Below are 20,836 nucleotides of genomic sequence, written 5' to 3' on the forward strand. Positions count from 1 at the left end.
AAAACGTAATTCCACGTGGAAGGAAAGAAAGAGGAAGACCAAAATTGCACGTAAAGTTCTTCCTACACTTTTAACTTATTCATAAACACGACAATTAAAATTATTCATTTCATCTTTCTGCTTTTTGACTGCTTGTATGCAAAAGATGAAATTACTCGTCTCCAAGTATCACAGTTTAATAGATGGATGAGCACCAAACGTTTAATAAAACATAATTATGAGAAACGAGTATTGAAAGTAACAAGATATTATTCAACAGAACTAAATTCAGATGGTCCATCACAAATAGTTTCTAAGAAATTCCAAAAATATTGTGTCTCAACCAAGATGAAACAACCACAAAGAAAACACGGTATCTTTTTTTTTCTAACATTATTAAGAAAAACAGCATGTGGCATCTTCGTTTGGCTTATTGAACAAACCCCATAATCTACAGCATTTTTTTTTGTGCAGCTGATACAGCAAAGTTTGCCACAAAGCAAGCAAATGGCCTACTACCATGGTAGTGGAAGAACTACTTACAGAGTGAGCAGATCCCCCAAGATGAACCGAGCCCACTAAAAATAATTAAGATATGCATCGAACACGGGAATGTTGTTACCTCATTTTGAATATTGTCGCAAAGTGTTCCTCCAGTCTGTTACAGTCTTCATCATTGCCACGAACTCATTGTAACCTATTCGGCCATCCTATGCACAAAAAGGTTCTCAGTTTTAGTAAGGAACGAGGTGAAATATTTATAATAAGAGAAGCGAGGGATGGTTACCTCATCGGTATCGACTTCTTGCAAAATGGCATTTGCCACTTCCTTGTTACCATAAGTTCCATCTTCTGCTAGGACCTCGTGAAGTTCCTCGAGTTCAATAAAGCCATTGCCATCTTTGTCAAAATAGGAAAAGGCCTTTCTGAGATGCTCATCATTTAGTACTCTTTGCAAGTGAAGAAAAATAGCTACGAAATCTGCAAAACCAAGGGTACCCTTTCCGTCGGCATCGACCTGATTGGTACATTTGAATGATCAGATTCTGCAACATGTTGTTGTCCGTTAAGCAAAAAGACAATCAAGCAAACAAATTTAATCCATCTATTTGGAGATTAAGGTACAAAGGAGCATCTTGAGATCAAGAAAATCACTGAGTACATAGAGTAGATATACATAACAATAAGACCCACCAGAACACTGGCTCAACATAACAATTACAAGCAACAAGCAGAGTTCATTAGTATGATGAGATCTAACCATTAAATCCAATTTCTCCTAAAATTAACGGATTGAATTTAAGGCTTGGTGCTCATCAAGAACTTTAGGTAAGAAGAAACTGGTCATGGAACTTTGAAACACTAAGGTTTCAGTGAGTCAAATGAACAAGATTCCCCTCATTTTCCAATTCCAATGAGCGTTGCTGTATCAATATGATTAGTATATTAAGCATAAAAGGGTGAACTGAGATCTATCTGATGCATACTTGTGCTATGGTTCAAAAAAAGGCAGAGAATAGGAACTTTAACAATGCCTTCAACCTTCAGACAAGAAGCATTAGGAAAAACACGGTACTCTTCTATTTCACAACTGTCCTAATTTTTTAAGTTATCAGTATCCAGGAAAAGAAAACTGAAAAGTATAGATTATTATCTTCACAACTTTTTCTTTTAAATAATCAAACCATACAGCAAATGAAATGTGGGAACTGCTTCCGGGCGACTATTATGAAAAGAAGCTCATGTCACAGTTTTGGACGTGGCACTGCTTGGTTCACAATTTACTGAAAGACATGAAGCGTGTGTTACTATACTGTATTTTATATACTTTTATTAATTTCAAGCATTTTTCTTGAACTAGCAGACTGATTCAGCATACACAGACAGCAGGAAAACAAATATTTAATTCAAATGATTTTTTGATAATACAAAAAAAAAAGTTCTTCCATTATCTGCACTGGCATGAAGACCAGAAGAGAGAGAGTTTAGCTAATCTTGATTAACTGGCTGATCCGGGTGAATTTGAAAGCAGGTCCAAAATTGTAATAGAGCAAACTCATAGATACTTATTAATCTCTCCTAGGAGGATTCCCTACACTTACCTGATCTCTAAACGTTTCTGCTTAGTTCATTAAATTTAAGCCAAAACATATGTGCCAGGAACTACTACCAATAAAATCAAACTCAAGTTTTTAACAATGTCCCTGCCTACTTGGTCCATTTCAGTTTAATTCATGAACATAGAACACATAATTCAACTGCATGTGTGGAATATACTTACAGATTCAATAAGCGTCTGTATTTGGCAATCTGCAAAGTGTGAACCAAACTTAGCAAGCCCAGCTTTGAGTTCATCATGGGAAACAACACTGTCACTGTCAATGTCGATTATCTTAAACATCTCCTTAACATCTTCAACTTCTTCAATGGACAAGTTATCAGCAATAACCTAATCAATTGTTGGCCATAATTAAGATATACTAAGGTTATAAATATACTACTGGGAATATTTGACTGCATGAATATTCTGCAACAAACCCTTAAAGCTCTCCTTTTGAATCTGTTCATACTTGAGAAGTGCTCAAGCCTCGACTTAATAACATCACCAAGAGGTACATCTGGAATTTTCTTAGCATCTTGAAGCCAGGGATGCTCTGAATTTACACAACAATATGTCAGTCTACCAAGGGAAAAAAACTAATTAATTCCTATGAGCAGTAAGTCCTAATGGGAATAATTTGCACATTCTTCTTGTGCCTTGTAGGAAATCATAAAAGCAGAGGATATAAACAGAAAAATAATATGACAAATTGTCATCATGATTTTGGAAGAATAGTCGAACAAATATCAGCAATCCCTTCAATAACAAGGGATGAGGTATATCATACCGAGGACTTGTTTTGCAGTTAAACGTAGCTGGGGATCAGGTTCCATCATCTGTCGAACTAAATCCTTGGCTCTTTCTGAAACATTTGGCCATGGTTCGCGCTCAAAATCTATAACTCCTCGAAGAATGTCTTGTGCAACCCCTTGTTGGGTTTCTAAAATTTATATAAATTAGACTTTTCAGAAAATCTATAAACAGGACTAACAAGGTAAAAATTTGCTCAAAAAAAACAGTAAATCACAAAATTGCAAGATTAGAAGAAGTTAGCAGTCATCAAATTTCTTGTTTCATTTGTTCCTGCTTACCAGCCCAAAATGGAGGAACTCCACAAAGTAGGATATAAAGAATCACTCCAGCGCTCCAAATATCAATTTCTGGTCCATAATTTCGCTTTAGAACTTCAGGAGCCATGTAATATGGGCTTCCAACGATCTCAGAAAACCTTTCTCCTGGAAAAGAGAAAGAAAATTTAAAAAAAGTTTCATGAAATATATATATTTTAAAAGAATGTATGTGGTTCTTGATGCATAAAAACAAAACAAGCTTTCATAATTATCACAAACAATTAATAACTTTCAGTTTAATGGATTATTTGGTAAGGTCTACAAATTATAGTTCCTAGAAATAATCAGGACTGATCACTTCATAACACAATAGAACATTTATGTATTCTGCATTTGGAGTTTACAGTCACAATAATTACACCAAACACGCAGAGATCAATAACACACCACCAAAAAGAACACAGAAATTTTAATACAGTAAACTTAGCTTCCAAGCATAGTTTAGCCAAAGTCTGCATGGTGTGCCTCATTCTTTATGTTTTTTTTGCACTCTTACATTTCCTTACTGCCCACTTAGGATTATCCTTGATATCGCTTACAAGTTACATGCAGAGAAGCGCCCACGCGCGTCGCACAGGGATGTCGCCCATGATATCAAATTCATATATATATATATATATATATACACCCACCTCACCAACTATAATTTTGGAGGGTAGAAGTTCACTTCCTCAATGTGGTTCACCAAAATGAAGCTATCTCAAGAGCCTTTAACAAAATGCCCATTTAACAATCTCATATAAAACCATCATAACATCGCAACCAATCTTGGAAGGAAGAAGCAGCAAACATAAATTCAAGCACTTCAGAAGCTGCAAAAGGATGGGATTCCCAACATACAGAATCCTAAACAGGGCTGATTATGCAACTATGAAGGCAGTAATTCATCAAGAAACACCAAACAATCAAGAAAATGTGGAAAGATGTGTCACTTTTGAAATATGCTGAACGGGAAAGAGGAGCTGATAGATTCACTTCCCACCAATCGGTGTGTGTTCTATATCCAGTGGTCCGAAGTTATATACTCCTTATAAACTTGAAAAACAAAAGATAGAAGATAAATTTGTTCATGCTCATGAAACTTATATCACATGATAGGAAGAGTTAACAAAACATTGAGACTTAAGCCTAAACAGTAATCTACAATGACCTATATCTTTCTACATTGAAAATTAGCCATCTTTCCTCATGTTATGATGTTAATCCAATAAGGCAGTTCTAGTATGCCAATCTACAAGACATTTAACACTAGAAAAAAAAAAAATCTTTGTGAACTTAAAATCATCCAATTCAATCCAACAACAGAAATTTCTTGATACGAGCATGTGAACCAGGTTTGACTTTCGTGAAGCATTTCAGCACTGACATGGATCCAAAAAGTTGGTTAACAGCTCGATGCAATGATGATAGCGTCTACAGAAGTAGGAAACGGGAACTGGATGACCAAGATTTACTTGGTAATTTGCTAGACGCACAGGGATTAAATGGAGAGATAGACTAACCCGGTTTGAAAAATATAGACAGCCCAAAGTCGATGGCTTTGAGCGGAGAGTTCTCCTTGTCGTCAACAAACAAAAAGTTCTCCGGCTTGAGATCGCGGTGCATCACACCATGCTTGTGGCACAGCTGCACAACCTCAACGATCGTCCTGATGACGGAAGCCGCCGCACGCTCCGAATAATATCGCCTCGCCACAATCCGATCGAAGAGCTCCCCGCCCTCGCAGAGATCCATCACCAGATGCACTGCGCGGTCGTCCTCGCGCACCTCCCGTAGGCCGACGATGCAGGGGCTCCTGGGCAAGTGCCGCATTACGGCGACCTCCCTCCGGACGTCCTCCACGTCCACCATCGTCCGCAGCTTGCGCTTCTGGATGGTCTTGCAGGCGAACCGCTCCTTGGTGTCACGATCCACGCAGAGGTAGGTGACGCCGGACTCCCCGCGGCCGAGGACGCGGCCGATCACGTACTTGTCCTCGATCGCTCCGCCCGACTTCGCGTCGCTGCCGATGACGGTCATCCACTTGTGGTTAACTCCACGGCCGAAGCCGAAGCCTCCGCCGCCCCCGCCGAAATGATGGTGGTTAGAAAAGGCGGAGTGATCGGAGTGGGGTTGGCCGGGGACGTCGTCCAGAGCGAGGAAAGTCGGCGACCGGCGGTGGTTCCCCATCCGGCGGCCGGATCCAACCCTAATCACCGCCAGGCTCGATCGGCTTCCACATCAGGGGATTAAATCGAAGAGAGAGAGAGAAAAAAATGGATTTTGAGAAGGCGAGGAGGAGTTAGGTCGCGTCCTGGTGCGGGGAAAGCGACGGCGAACACTTGGGATTAAAGAAGACTGCGAGCTACTGGATTTTGACTTTGGGCGTTAAAAATAATGCAGTAAATATTGCTGGTTTTTTTTCCAATTTGGGCAAAATCAAATCTTCTGCTACAAAAAAAAAATTCTAAAACAAAAAATCTGGATCGTACATGTTTACGATATATATATAATTTTATCTTGTTTTCATCTTAAATCAGACAAAATTAAATAAAATATGTATTTATTATTATTATTATCATCTTTATAGAATAAAATAAAGAGAACATTTGTCTTAAAGTTATTTATCAATTATTTATAATAATTCAATAATTCAACGATTCCCATTACAAGTGTCGGCGTGAAAACAAAAGGAAACCGTGCTTTTATTTTAAAGCGTTCAAAATAGGCCACGTCAACGACGAAGTCCCCACCTTTGCCCTTTTTAATTATCAAGCTATAATGTGCTCGTTTTCTTCCTGTGCATTTCACATTTTATATAATTTTCAATTTCCCACTCTGGAATTTGAGAAATAACACTTTTATCCTAACTTAAGTCTGTTTTTGACGCTTTTTCCAGTACTCTTTTAGAATTTAAAGTCATCAAAAATATTTTTGAGTATTTTCGCTTTTTCATCGCTTCACCCTTAGCTATTAAAATGGCTAACTTATGTAATGAAATTTTCTGAAAGGAAAGTCATATAATTGAGATCATTTAATGAAATTGAAAACGAAGGATGCTATTGTCGACACCTGGTGCGTGTTTATAAATCAGCGTGATTGAGAGGCATCTTTCACTTTGTTTTTATTATAATCGTATTTGGCTCTTCCAACTAATTATTCTCGAAGTGATGGACCTAGCTCAGTGAAAATTGTTCATCAGCCATTAATATAAATTCAAAAGTGCAAATGTAACATCGCTCAACGGCTAATATTTTAGATTTATCATTCTACTTCAGAAAAATATTTTACGAAATTAACCCATGAGTACTTAAGAACCACTAGAACATTATTACCGCATCACAGTAGCCCAGGAGTAAGAAACAATTCTTATTTTTTTTAGTTAGTACTAAGTATTTAACCTTTCAAACCGATAATTTTAAGAATGATTAATTCGATCCTATGAAAATTTTTCATCAATCATCATGATAAATTCAGAAGTATTTATAGCAAGCGACCCAATAATCCAACATCTTAAATTTATCATTCCACTAACAAAAAATAGTTTACGGTGCATTATAACTAAAAATCGAATGATAAATACTTAAAAGACTGGACGAATAGCCTACCGCTATATAACCTGAGGCAGAGCTGAGTGACATCTTTCACCTTGCTAGATGCTTAAGTCGCTCCAATAAAAAAAGGAAACACAAATCCAGTAAGAATAGAAACATTTTTAAGATGAAAAATATAATAAAACATCCTTTTATCAATAATAATAAAAAATATATATCCAATATTTTTTAAAGCAGTTAGCTTGGAAACTAAATAATAATAATAATAATAATAATAATAATAAAAGCCATATCTTATCATCTGGGGGGTTTTTGGATTCCAAACAATCTCTCATTTCTTTTTTGCCGATTTGAGGTTGGAGTTGGTGCGTTTGAGAATCTTATTGGCAAAATCATGACAAAGAATCAAAGCATCATTTCACTCAACTCAGAGGTTGGAGTTGAATTAAATGATGATTTATTTTTCTTTTGTATATAAAAAAGAAAGATGAATTCAGTAGGAAAGGCATTTCTTTTTTATTTATAAAGAAGAGGAATCAGTGAAGTTTGTAAGTAACAAGGGAAACCCACCCACTAATTTATGCCATTCGAGAGTAATAATACTTGTAAAACAGATTCCAGTAGGTGGAATTGGATGAATTGATCTGAGGTTTTATGCTTGGACCAATAATTCAGTGGTTCTTCTAAAGCTTGAAGCTTCTACCAATTCAATGTAGCTGAGGGTCGCCCTCATTACTCTCACATAGTGGTCAACTCTCAGGCTTCTAAATAGGACCAATGAGGTGAAGTGGAAGGGGCCCTGGCAACTGTGGTTCTTTGTAGTACCTGCCAAGGACAGGTTTGGCAGCATTGGTCTGAGCCCGCAATGGTCAAAATGGCAATGAGTGCTGGCTCTAGATGAAGTTGATTTTATTGTGCTATCACTATCAATAATATTATAATTTATGCACACAGCAGCAATAACAAGAGGGAAAATTTTCTCAAGAGATTATACTTACATCTCCAACGAGATGGTATTTTGCTGAATTTGGAGGGGAAGAGATAGTGGACGTTGTTGATCCATCCATAGTCTCTGTCAATTGTTGTCAGTCTCCCTCGCAAATAACTTCATTCCTACACGAATGCAAGGCAGATTAGAACAAATTAAAAGCCTCAATAATTGAGCATTATACTTGCGTTTAGCCTCCATGAACCAAAAAAATCAATAATGTTCTTTTTCACTATGATCTTTTCTCCTTCTTGGCTGCTTCTCACTCACACACATCAACTTATCAATCACCCGCTAGTCCCCCCATACCAAGTCCTAAACCACACTCCATTTAGCAGAACTGAATTTTAAGATTTATTCATAACCCAAGAAAATAACTATAAATAAATAAAAAGACATTTAATTTGCTGTAGTTATACAGAATGAAGAGGCAAAGTGACAATTACTAACCGGCTACCATGATTCATCCTTGTCTACGTTCCATTGGTTCTGATGATGAGTCTTGTGGCTAATCCTCCTGCTCCAATTAATCCCACCGCAAATACAAGTTAATCACTCCAACAATAACAAAACAATACAAAGTTTTATGAATTACCATCAGTGGTAGGGCACGAGAATGCTGGAATGAAGCAAGTGTCCAACCACATTGTTGGGCCACACACTCTCGGAAGATCACATGCCTACTGCATCATAATTACACAACTCAACTTCATAAACATCTGTTTAATGAATTAGTCTGAAGAACTAATTCCAGAATCGAGTACTCAAGATTCTATTTGATAGATATAAAAAATTTAAATTCCTTCCTACACAAATTTTAATCTAGTCCAACTCCCAAAATCTACCTGGATCTGCAATTTGCTCACTGAAAGTCGAAATCTTTTGACATTTTCTTCTTATAATCTTCTAGTTTTATTTTAAATGACAGGGTTTGCAGACAAGTGACATACCAATCGTGGCCGAGAACAAAGATGACCCCAAAACATGGTGCCTTGAGGCGATTGGCGAGCGCAGAGAATGTAGCTGAGAACCACCAGGGATTCTCAACCCAGCAATGGCACATGATGGGAACACGGACCTCCCCGATCTTAACTGACAGCAGCTTCAAGGCCTCGATCGCCACATCCTCAAACTCCTCCAGTGTTGTTGGTGGCATTCTCGACAGGATGCAACCGCGGTCGGGGCGGCCAGAAGCAGCAGAGGAAGAGGATTAATTTAGGGCGAGGGAACAAGTAACAGACTGCCATGATGGTTATTAGTCGTTGAACCGAAGATGCACGAAGAAGAGCATCACATAAAACAAGTTCCCTACCAAGTTCCACATCAGATAGAACAACAGCAACAAGAACAAAGTCATCTTGAATACTAAAACTGGCATTCCCCAACTTTTTCCCCTCACAGTATTTCATAGAAACCCACAAAATAATTTACTCAAATGTTTGAAAATTGCGACAAGCCAAGCAACAAGTGAATTTTTAACATTTGAAACATTCCAAACAACCTGACAACTACATAAATGCCACGACAAACATTTTGCAGACGACGAAGAAAGATTGGGATGGTATTGAATCAAGTCCGGTACCTCAACAGTGGGTCTTTAACAGGGAGCCGTTCATTGTACACTCTCCAAGCATACTCTTCCAAGCAGAAGCCATGGAACTTTCTTCTACGATTGTCGCCGACATTATCCCCGCCATCGTCATCAAAACTACACTCCTCTTGGGATGGCATGAGTGGAGAGATGATGCAGTCGAGTTGCAAAGTCAGGAGCAATGTCAAAGATATGCAACTGGAATCGTCACCGCCATCATACGGCACAGAAGTTGGTTGAGGCCTACTCCTCACCTTCTTGAATTTGCCATTGCTCCAGACCTGCCATGGATTAAATTGTTTCCTTTTTATTTAAAAAGATAGCTATCAAAACCCAAAAGCCCTCACATTTGAGTGAAAGGGATTTCAAACCCAAGATCTTTCTCAACGATTTCAAACCAAAGCACCAAGTTGTTACATAGATATTAGGAAAATTGATCCATGAATATTTGCATTTTTATAGGTTTAACTGAATCTTTTGAGTTTGCCAATTATTTGAGTTTGAACTAAATAGACATCTTAGTTTCTTGATCAAAATCATTGAAGATGACAATAAAGGCAATCTAGACTATGCAACTTATATATAGTACTAGAATTATTGGAATGGACTAACTAATAGTTGCCTTCTGACCTGACCATTTCTAACAAGACTAAACTGCCTCATCTTCCACAAGAAAAGTTCATCTTATTGTTTTTTTTTTTTTGTAATTCAGGCCTGACTAATCTTGGAGGTAGACGGTCTTCTCTCTTGGTTCATCTATTGAGTAAATTGAAGCACAACTTATGCACATTTAAAAGTCGACCTCCAAGATATTTGTCACATTTAAGATTCAAACCCTAATCTTTTGATTGTTGTATGGTACAATGGCCTCTAAATTTATTACTCTCAAACAATAAATTTAAACTGCATGCTTTAAGACTGTTGGGCATCTCATACGTGGAGACAAACTCAAACAAGACAATGGAACTGCAACTGAGCTACCAAATGAATAGTGAATTCACTACAAAAAAAATATATCACTCACTCTAATCATGAATAGTTTTTCAAGTAATATAGTTGGACAAAGAATTTCTTGCTATGACGATCTATTGGAGTGCCTATCTAAATGCAATCAAATACATTTTCTATTTCAGAGTGATTGCTTGTGATGAAGAAGTAAGAACTCACCTGTGCAATGTCACCAAGCGTGACAAGGATGGAATCAGGAACGGGAGTGATGGTGATCAGCTCCCCTGAATCACCAATGGCACGGTACGGTTTCCTCCACCATCTCATTTCATACTGAAGTCCCACAACATACGGATAGCACTTGCTCTTCGCCATCTGAGGACCAAATCTAGCAGTATTTGTATCCTTTCCATGCGAAGTGACCCACAACAAACACCTGGGCTTGTAGATCTCCTTCTGAAAAGGGTTTCCGCAAAACCCCTCTTCCATGGAGGACAGCATCTCTACGACTGCAAATCCCAACTTCTGCAAGCATTCGCCAAACTCTCGCAAAGCCGGAAGAGAAGATAACACTTCTCCCTCCCCGTTTCCACTCGCATCCAACACCAAAACACGATCTCGCCCGCCGCGGTCGATGCTATCCCCATCGCCGTCATCGAAATCCTCGTTGTGAAAGCCGACAGATGCCATATTGTTGACGGAGATCGAGCGGGAACAGAAGAGGGACTCTGATTCGTCTAGGGCGGAGGCGGCGAGGTCACCATCGACGCCATGGCCAGAGAGATGGAAAAACCCGAAATCAGATGCGGCGGAGAGGAGGAGGCCACTTTCTGGAGCATGATCGAAGGGTACGACCGGAGGATACGGTTCGATCAGGCTCCTCCTACGAGGGAGCGAGGGCTGGGAGAGGGCCGGCGGCACGAGAAGCTGGTGGAGAAGGCGGGAGAAAGAGGCGTCGGCGTCCGAGGGGAAAGAGTTGGAGAGAGAGTGATTGGACGGAGTCGGTGGAGGAGGCGACGGGACGAGTCCGTGGTGGCGGTCGGTGTCGTCGGCGGAGGAGGAGGCGGAAGCAGTGGCGGTGGAGGAGGAAGCCATTTGGAGGGAAAAGGTCAGACTTTTGGACCTTCGGGGAGTGATGTGATTTATTAAAAAACAGTGGAGCTTGGTAAGCTTACTCGCGGGACAACTTAAGAAAATAAATATTTTATATATTAATAACTAAATAATTAACGAGTTTGTCCTGTTTTTAAGACAAAGTAGAGTGTTGTGCACTGAGATATGCAATCTGTCTCCTGACAATTCCCCGTTTCAACGGAAATTAATGCGTTTGTTAAGGATAGAACCGAATCGGCAGTCAATCATTAAGCACTAATTTTTGTATTTTATTAAAATAATTATAAGATGATAGTTTGATGTTTTTAAGAAGAGAAAGGCCACATTAAATTCCAACAAATATATCAATTAGAATTTAGAACGCTAAAGTAATTAATTAATAATGAGCCTTAAATGATAAATTATGCACTACTATTAATGTAACTTTTATTTATTAGATAATAATACCACTGAAATAATAACAACAATTCATTATTTATCGTCTGTATTTCTCTGATAATACAGATTATAAAAATATATATATAATTTTCTTTAAGAATCTATTATTATTATTATTATTTTATTTTATTTTTATTTGCTTATTTTTTCAGTGGTTTTGAAAACTAAGCTTTGAAATGAGTCAAAAGTCAACAGAACGTCATGCACAAGAGAAACTGACCAATAAAAAGCCCACACGTCGACAATTTTGAAGCCAAATTGAAAGCTCACGTAGCCTTTATTTTACCAGCACAAAGCAGAGGAAGTGCGAAAGGAGTTTCTTTACTCTTTCGCCTCCCGATCCACTTCCTCCTCTCTCGCCATGCACCTCCCTCGCCGGAAATCGCCGTTGGGGCCGCCGTCGGATGTCACGCTGGCGGTGGGAAAGCAGGTCGGTTCGTACGCCAGGAAAGGAAGCAACTTTTCCATCTACGCCCTCGTCCTCGCCATCTTCCTTCTCGCCCTGATTATTTATCGCGAGGAACTCAGGGCCATGGCAGAGAGTTCGCTGTCGACTTACCAACCGCAAGAAGATGCCCCTGCGGCCTTCCCCGGAGGGTCCATCTCCCGATTTCCGCCGGAGACGCCGGAAATCCCCGCCACGAACGTGACCGGGTTGGAGAAGTGCGACCTCGCGCGCGGCGAGTGGGTTTTCGACGACGTGGATTTCCCGATGTACCGGGAGGAGCAGTGCCAGTACCTGTCGCAGCAGATGTCCTGCTCGCGGAACGGCCGCCCGGAGTCGATGTACCAGAAGTGGCGGTGGCAGCCCGCCGGGTGCTCCTTGCCCAAGTCGGCACTCGAAACCCTAGCCCGCGTCGAATTTTATCGCCTCATTTATTATTTTTTTTCGAAATCCTTCGAAATGTTCGATTTGGTTTTGCTAGATTCGACGCGAGGATGATGCTGGAGTGGCTAAAGGGAAAGAGGATGGTGTTCATCGGCGACTCCATGAATAGGAATCAGTGGGAGTCCTTTGTCTGCCTGATGCAGACCGTGGTGCCCCCGGAGGCGAGGGATCGCCGGGTCGACGGCTCCCGAATCATCTTCACAATCAAGGTACCATCTTCTCCCCGGATTTGAATCGATTGGCGCATCAATCAGCTCGTGTCGGTGAACGCCGGAGCAAATTTAGGAACACGGCGCCTCCATCGAGTTCTACTGGGCGCCGTTCCTGGTGGAGTCGAACTCCGACGATCCCAACATCCACAACATCGCAGAGCGGATCATCAACCCCGACGCCATCGAGAAGCACGCCGTCCACTGGAAGGGGGCCGATGTCCTGGTCTTCAACACCTACATCTGGTGGATGAACACCTTCGAGACGCGAGTCTTGTGAGTCCTACTAATACCCCAATTCCCCGCCGACGCCATGAATGCTGAATTCAACCTTTTCCTGATCGATTTGGTTTGACGAAGCAGGCGTCCGGGGGCACAAAATTGGATGGAGCACGAAATGATTGTGAGATATCAAGCGTATGACAGAGTTCTGAGGACGCTGACAAATTGGCTGGATCTCAACGTTGACCCCACGAAGACGTCCGTCTTCTTCATGAGCATGTCTCCTACCCACAGCAAGTAAGCAAATCCCCTCCAGCTCTTGTGCTTTGATTTCTTCTCACACAATTTTCACCAAGCTTCGTAAATTTTGGCTTTTTGGCTTGTCGCTTACTTGCATCTTGGTTTTCAGTTTCATGCTGCTTTTGGGATCAATTTGCTTCCTGCTTTCTTATAAAATTGCCTCATCTACAATCACGGGAATTACCATGAGCATGATTTCATGCCTTCCACGTTTCAACACTTGTATGAACTAAAATCCAGTAGACATGATTGCAACAGTCTTGCAGACCTGCTTCCACCGACTTTCCACCGCTGCTCCTCTATTTTTTTTATATTTTATTTCCTCTTTTTAGTTTAATATTGTAGGGCATCTTGCCATTGCTTTTTTCTTGGTTTCCTCTCCATTGATTATGAAGGTCTGTTCCAATTCCTAAAAAAAACAGAAACTTTAACCCCTTTTATTAGAAGAAGCCCACAATCTTCAATTATTGATCGACAGCGACAAATAAGCTTCCTTTAGGGTTTAAAGAAGCCAAATTCTGTTGTAGTTTTCTGACGTGATCGAATGCTTCCAAACCACGCTGCTCTGTAGCTTTGAACTTTGATGTCAAGTTGCCATTTTTATTTGGTGCAGGAGTTCGGACTGGGGCAACCGGGCGGGGATCAAGTGCGCCGGGGAGAGGCTTCCGATCACCGACATGACCGGCGTCTCCGTGGATACCGACATGAACATCTTTGCTTTGGCGAAGAAGGCGCTGGGCTCGCCGGCGCTCCGAGTGCCGGTCACCTTCGTCGACATCACGGCCATGTCGGAGCGGCGCAAGGACGCGCACACGTCTGTGTTCACGGTGCGGCAAGGGGCGCCGCTGACGCCGGAGCAGCAGGCGAAGCCAGCTGAGTTTGCCGACTGCATCCACTGGTGCCTCCCTGGCTTGCCGGATACCTGGAACCAACTCCTCTTCGTCCACCTCCTCTCCGGCCGCCGCAGCCGCTACTAACACCACCCCCACATAACCTTAGAAAATTTAATTTTTATTTAAAAATCAGTATTTTTTTTATAGGTAAATTACTAATTAAGCGGAAAATTTAGTGAAATTGGGTACTTATTTAACACGCTGGATTCGAAGAGTTGTAAAATTATAGTAGCTGAATAATACTAACGAAGAAAGAAAAAAAAAACGTAAAATGTGAACTATATTTCCAATTTATCATAAAGGTTGTTTTTTTTTAAAGTTTGCCTCGAGTACCAAACTTATGTCAACTAATTTTTGGAGGGAACGATTGAGTCTTGTGAAAGTTTTTTTTTATTAATTATCAAGATAAATTAGAAATCATGAGTAGTAGATGATCCATTAGTTTAGTATTTTTATGTTGTTTATGTTGACCGTTTATATCCTCATGGATGTCCAGTAAATTAGAGGATGATAGACTTATTACAATGAGAAAAGGGATTAATTTTTAACTTACGCATATCTTTAGAAAAAAAATATCTTCCACCCCTTCGTTAATTTTGTGATTAGTTATAGGCTAACATTGTAATTTATCTTTCTTCATATAATTCGAGTATCCAACTTATGTTAACTAATCCTAACCAATTCGATTTTATGAAAGTTTTTCATCGATCATCAATATAAATTAGGAAGCGTTTGTAGCGGGTGATGTATTAGTCTTGTATTTTTATATCGACTGCTTATGTTCTCACGAGATGCCCAGTTAACTAGAGGTGATCGACTTACTATAATGAGACAAGGAATTAATTTCCAACGATCACATGCCTTTGAAATTTTTTTTTTTCATCCTTTAGTCAATTTGACGGTCAACTATAAGTTGATTTTATGATTTACCTTCCTTCAATTAATCTGAATATAATCACTTTTTATCATAATATTATTCAAAATTTATTAAAATAAATTAATAACTTTCTAAAGTTGGAACTAAGAAAGTGTCTTGCCTCAAGAATCTCGTGATCATGACTAAATGCTACTCAGTTAGAGCTGATCGTCCATAAATCAATAATTTAATCGATAATTGTCTCCACCGAATCTTAATATTTTAAGTATGCATAAGCTGTACTTTTAAATTTATCAATAAACGAATAAATCTATCAGTAATTAATAAATCTATCAATAATTGATAGCCACCACAAACCTACACCATCATCATAATTTTAAACTCCTCAAAGCTCAACACTCCGTTGCCATCGAGATCAAACCTACAAATCATCTCCTTGCACTCGTGCACCTCCTTCGACGTCCCCAGCATGCTCAGCGTCCTCCTCAGGCTCACCGGCGTGATGCACCCTTCACCGTCGCTCTCGTACGTCTCGAACGCCGCCAGCAAATCCCGCTCCGCCTCCTCCTCGCCCCCCGCCTGCAGCACGCTCGCCAGCTCCTCCACTTCCAGGAGCCCATCGCCGTCGCCGTCCGCGAGGGCCACGAGGGCCGCCGCCTCTTCCTGCGGCAGCTCCACGCCCATGAGGCTTACCATGCAGAGGGCGAGCTCGGCGGCGGAGATCTTGCCATCGCCGTCTCTGTCGAGGGAGCGAATGGCCGCGTCGAGGGATATGGAAGCCATCTAATTAATTAATGGACGTGCACCAGCTAGAGATTACTCTCCATGCCTGTCATTTGCGTACATTTATAGGAGAAGCGAAGCGAAGGAAGTCAAGCTGGATTTTGTCAAACATTTGGAACGCAGCGGCAGAAAATTGGAAGAGCGCGTCTGGTGCGTTAGGAAGACGCGCAGATTCTGATGTTTCTTCTTTGAAAAAAAACAGAAGGGGGATTTTTGACTTGGTGAGGATTGACTTGGAAGAAAAGGTCCCGGTCTTCGTGAAAATATATGCTAGTGTAATGGAGTTTCCAGGGAATTACTGGGTCTAGCTTTTAGAAAAGAGGAATCATACTTGCCTCTACTCTTCTCCGCGACTCACTTCCGCGACCCAGCTGAGAGACCCACATGGATGAGACCAAGTCAGCAGTAGGTAAATGAATTGGTCTGAGTGGATACAAAAATTCTTCCCTCGCGACTTACAAGCTCTCCTTCTCCGCATCTCTTCTTCCTCGCCTCTCTCTTCTTCACAAAATTAGAGCTGAGACCCAGAACAACCAACGTCCTCATCATTCCCTTGCTGCCACGACTTCTTCTTGGAATTTCTCCTCTTCCTCGGACCTTCTATTTCCATTCTCCATTTTTGACCAACCTCCATTCTCCATTTTTGACGACCTCATCATTCATTTACCTGTTGCTTACTTGGTCTCATCCACGTGGGTCTCTAGCTAGGTCATAGACGTGAGTAGCGGAGAAGAGTAGAGGCAAGTATCATTCCTCTAAAACAGGAAAAGCTAGATCCGAATTCGTAATGGTACTTTAATGTGGATTTTATATATATATATATATATATATATAGGTCATAAATATATGATTAGATAAATTTTATGTCATCAGTTTCTAAGAATTAATTTTTGATCATTATATTAAAAATATTATGTGTCTATCATCTGCGCTGCGTCCTGGGATAAGTCTAGCTTTTAGAAGCTTTGATATATATATAATGGTCTGCGTGCATATAATCTCAATTAATTATAGTACATAATATAGATTTATACCCAAAGTAATATTGATTAATTAATTAAATAATCCTAATTCATGGAAAAGGAGGAAGGCAGTTCTGATCAGCTTCTTCATGCAGCCGCGTCGGACATTCGCGCCGTGACGTTGAGCCGACCAAATGAGAGGCTCCTGGGATATTATTAAAGTTCATATTGAAAAATTGTAGAAGAAAATTATAAATTTAAAAGGTATAAGATAGTTTTGTTAGTATGAGATTTTTTTTATTTATAAAGCTCCATAATAAAGTTATAGAACTTAGACTCAAAATGGGTAATATCATGTTATTATGGAGATATATGAATATCCTTCAATCATAATAAATAATATCAAAGTCATAGTAAAAATTAGATGTCATGTGTGGTGACCTTAAATAGGGCTGTAAATGAACTAAGTATTCATGAGCAAACTTAGTGTTCGGCTTGATAAGAGCTTGTTTATATTCGTTCAATATACACAAGATTAATTAAACAAACAAGCTTGAACAACTCGTTAAATTAAACAAATAAATTTGAAAATATATGTGTTCAGCTCGTTAACATTTGTGAACAACGTTTGTAAATAATGTTCACGAACCATATTCATTAATAAAACTCTTTTCGATATGCTAAATAAATAATAAAATAAAATAAATAAATTTAAATTATCAAGCTCAATAACCAATCAAATAACTAAAAATTTCAAATAATCAAATAAGTTTGAATTGAGAGCTCAATAACATCTAAACGAACCAAGATGGACCGAGCTCAAGTCAAGCTCAAGCCAAACTTGAATTGAGAGCTTGATAACACCTAAACGAACCAAACTTAAGTCAAGCTTCAAACAGGCTCAAGCTCATAAAAATAAACCAAGTCAACCTTGAACAATCATTTCAAAAGTTTGGTTCATTTTAGGCTCGGCTTAGTTATCTTATTAAACAAGCTTGAATACCCCAAAGTTTAGCTCGACTCAACTCGTTTACAACCCTAGCCTTGAACGAAGTCGTGGGAAGGCCCAAGCAGGTCAAGGTGATCAGATACTCATGAGGAGATCTGGAGCAGGTCAAAAGTGACCGGATGCGGATACACGCGGGGAAACCTAAAGTAGGGTCAGGATTATCGAATGCTTGCTGGGAAAGCCCAGAGCAGGTCAAGATGACCAGATGTGGATGCTCACGGGGAAAGCTCAGAGCAGGTTAGGGTATCCGGATACTCGCAGGGAGGCTTGAAGTAGGTCAGGGTGATTGGATTATCATAGGAAGTTCCACAACAAGTCAAGGTAAATTGGATGCTCGTGGGGAGGTTCGGAGCAGGTCAAGAATAACTAGATGCTTGTGGGGAGGCCCAAAGAAGGTCAGGATGACCAGATGCTTACAAGGAAAGCCCGGAGCAGGTCAGAGTGGTCGAATGCTTGTGAGGAAGCCCGGAGCAGGTTAGGGTAACCGGATACTCACGAGAAGACTCGGACCATTCGAGTAATTATGATATTTTGTTTGAGGGAAGGATTGTTGGGATACAATAAAAACCCCACATTAGAAAGATATGGAAGGATCATGAATTTAAAAGGATGTAAGATATCTCCATTGGCATGAGATTTTTTGGATAGAGTCCAAAAGTGAAGTCATGAGGGCTTAGACCCAAAATGAATAATATCATATCATTGTGAAGATATGTGAATATCCTTTGGACACAACATGATATTAGAGTCATGATTCAGACTAGATGTCATATGGGGTGGGCTTGAACGAAGTTATATGGAGGCTCGGAGTAGGTCAGGATGACCGGATGCTCGTGGGAAGACCCAGAGCAGATCAAGAGTGACTGGATATGGATACTTGCAGGGAGGCTTGGAGCAAGTCAGAGTGACTAGATGCTCGCGGGGAGGATCAGAGCATGTTAGGATGATCAAATGCTTATGGGGAGACCACGAGCAGGTCAGAGTGATCGAATGCTCGCAAGAAGACCCAGAGCAAGTCAAGAGTGACCGGATACTGATGCTTGCAGGGAGGTCCGGGGAAAGTCAATGTGATTGGATGCTTGCGAGGAGGTTTGAAGTAGATTAGGATAATCGAATGCTCGCGAGGAGGCCCAAAGCAGGTTAGGGTAATCGGACATGGATGTTTACGGGGAGGCCCGAAGCAAGCCAGGGTGATCGAATGTTTGTAGGGAGGCCCGAAGCAGGTCAAGATGACTGGATGTTTGAGATAAATCCTAAAGCAGGTCAAGATGACCGGATACTTATGGGAAGACCTGGATCATAAGAGTAATTATGATATTTCATTTGAAGGAAGGATTGTTAGGATACAATCATATTCTCACATTAAAAATATATGAAAAAAAATCTTGATATACAAATATCTTTGGTGCAATGGAGACACAAAGCAGATCAGGCGATCGTACTAAGCTTAAATACATGAATATCCTTTAATCACAACGTAGACGCAAATCAGGCGATCGTACTTACGCTTATCAAAAGATGAACATGATGACACGGCAGCAACGTAGACACAAATCAGGCGATCGTACTCAAGATTATCAAAAGATGAACATCATGGCACGGCAGCGGGAAGAGGAGAGGATGGAGCATGAGGGCGGCCTGGTGCAGACAAATCCGGGCCTTGAGGAACTTGACGTAGTTGATGGCCTCCTCCAGCATGGACACCGTGTCGATCTTTCTCCCCCGGCACCAAGCTCCAGCTTCAGCGTCTTGAACCGGTAGCTGATCCGGTGCCGCCGCTGCCACGTTCTGCGGGGCCGTCTACAGCTTCACCGCTCCTCTTCTCTTCCCTCCCTCTCCTCCTCTTTTCCTTTCGCCATAGACAGCGGGAGGAGGAGACGGTGACTGCTAATCGTGGAAGGTTCCAAATGGATCCATGAAAGGCATGCAGCCGATGAACAAGTGAGTGTGGACGATACATATAGGAGAAGGAATGCATTCGCCAAAAAGAATGAGTGCACTTATGTGAATTACTAGGGTTCTATGGACCAGGAAGGGACCTTTGGCGAGAGATAGAGTTGTCAGTGAAGAGAACACTTCAATCGACTTGAGCAATTATATTGACACGATGGGGATGTTAAAAGTCCTTCGTCTTCATCAAGATTTCATAGTTTTATTTTGGCACAACATTTCTGTAGTTTTTTTAATCATATATCATGACTTTTGTGTTGCGTTTCTCATCTTCTCTGTTGCGTACCACAGTGCTCGCGCAATAGCGTGAGATTTTGAGCATCAGGAGCGACAGTGCTGTGGAGTAGGGATAACAATAGATGGGATTCAAATTGGATCCCTCCTTATTGGGGATCGAATATTCAACCCTATCTTCATAATTACTCGTTAAAAAATTAAATATTTTTATACTAATATTTTTTATTCTTTTCATTACTATTATTATTCTACAAAACCATATTAAAATAAACATCTTATTAAAAATTATATATGTAATTAAAAAAATAAACTAAACATTTATATATCCTACTCCTAACACCAATCAAAATAATCAATAAATACTAAAAAAATCTTTTATATATATATATATATATATATATATATATATATATATATATTGAAATATTCAGATCAGATAATCTATCCTCTCGATCCGATATCAAATCATCACGAAATTTGGAGAAAATGATTATCCCTACTGTCAGAGACTCCTTTTTATTAATATTGCTTTTTTGTTTGTTTGTTGTTTTATGTTGTGAAACAAAGATGATTTATTTGATGGAATTATTAAGAGGACTGAAATAAACTTCTATTTTCGTCTATATATTCCACATCAAATCTTGTTTGAGTCGTCATCCACATCGCCGTTTCCTCCACACTGTA

The 20,836-nt window shown here is 40.2% G+C and overlaps 4 protein-coding genes across 5 annotated transcripts; 1 reads left to right on the forward strand and 3 right to left on the reverse strand.

Moving 5' to 3' along the window:
- Window positions 1-341: 341 nt before the first annotated feature.
- On the reverse strand, window positions 342-5,517 carry LOC121992800 (calcium-dependent protein kinase 3-like). Of its 2 annotated transcripts, XM_042547376.1 has the most exons (7): window positions 4,713-5,516; window positions 3,172-3,315; window positions 2,868-3,020; window positions 2,518-2,633; window positions 2,261-2,428; window positions 767-997; window positions 342-689 (listed from the first exon to the last, which is right to left on the reverse strand). In XM_042547376.1, the coding sequence occupies exons 1-7, from the start codon at window positions 5,377-5,379 to the stop codon at window positions 603-605; spliced, it is 1,566 nt and encodes a 521-aa protein (XP_042403310.1). In that variant the 5' UTR covers window positions 5,380-5,516; the 3' UTR covers window positions 342-602. The 2 variants fall into 2 exon arrangements, with proteins under 2 accessions (XP_042403310.1, XP_042403312.1); XM_042547378.1 differs by lacking the exon at window positions 342-689 and having other exon boundaries at window positions 887-1,025; window positions 4,713-5,517.
- A 3,558-nt stretch (window positions 5,518-9,075) lies between these two features.
- On the reverse strand, window positions 9,076-11,407 carry LOC121992802 (gibberellin 2-beta-dioxygenase 1-like). Its single transcript, XM_042547383.1, has 2 exons — window positions 10,490-11,407; window positions 9,076-9,603 (listed from the first exon to the last, which is right to left on the reverse strand). The coding sequence occupies exons 1-2, from the start codon at window positions 11,363-11,365 to the stop codon at window positions 9,301-9,303; spliced, it is 1,179 nt and encodes a 392-aa protein (XP_042403317.1). The 5' UTR covers window positions 11,366-11,407; the 3' UTR covers window positions 9,076-9,300.
- Window positions 11,408-12,072: 665 nt separating this feature from the next.
- Window positions 12,073-14,531, forward strand: LOC121992803 (protein trichome birefringence-like 28). Its single transcript, XM_042547384.1, has 5 exons — window positions 12,073-12,652; window positions 12,748-12,919; window positions 12,996-13,195; window positions 13,283-13,438; window positions 14,055-14,531. The coding sequence occupies exons 1-5, from the start codon at window positions 12,183-12,185 to the stop codon at window positions 14,416-14,418; spliced, it is 1,362 nt and encodes a 453-aa protein (XP_042403318.1). The 5' UTR covers window positions 12,073-12,182; the 3' UTR covers window positions 14,419-14,531.
- Window positions 14,532-15,522: 991 nt separating this feature from the next.
- On the reverse strand, window positions 15,523-16,064 carry LOC121992806 (putative calcium-binding protein CML19). Its single transcript, XM_042547387.1, has one exon. The coding sequence runs from the start codon at window positions 15,992-15,994 to the stop codon at window positions 15,569-15,571; it is 426 nt and encodes a 141-aa protein (XP_042403321.1). The 5' UTR covers window positions 15,995-16,064; the 3' UTR covers window positions 15,523-15,568.
- Between the last annotated feature and the right edge of the window lie 4,772 nt (window positions 16,065-20,836).

This window comes from Zingiber officinale, chromosome 6B (assembly GCF_018446385.1).
Source record: "Zingiber officinale cultivar Zhangliang chromosome 6B, Zo_v1.1, whole genome shotgun sequence".
In the NCBI taxonomy this organism is placed as follows: Eukaryota; Viridiplantae; Streptophyta; class Magnoliopsida; order Zingiberales; family Zingiberaceae; genus Zingiber; species Zingiber officinale.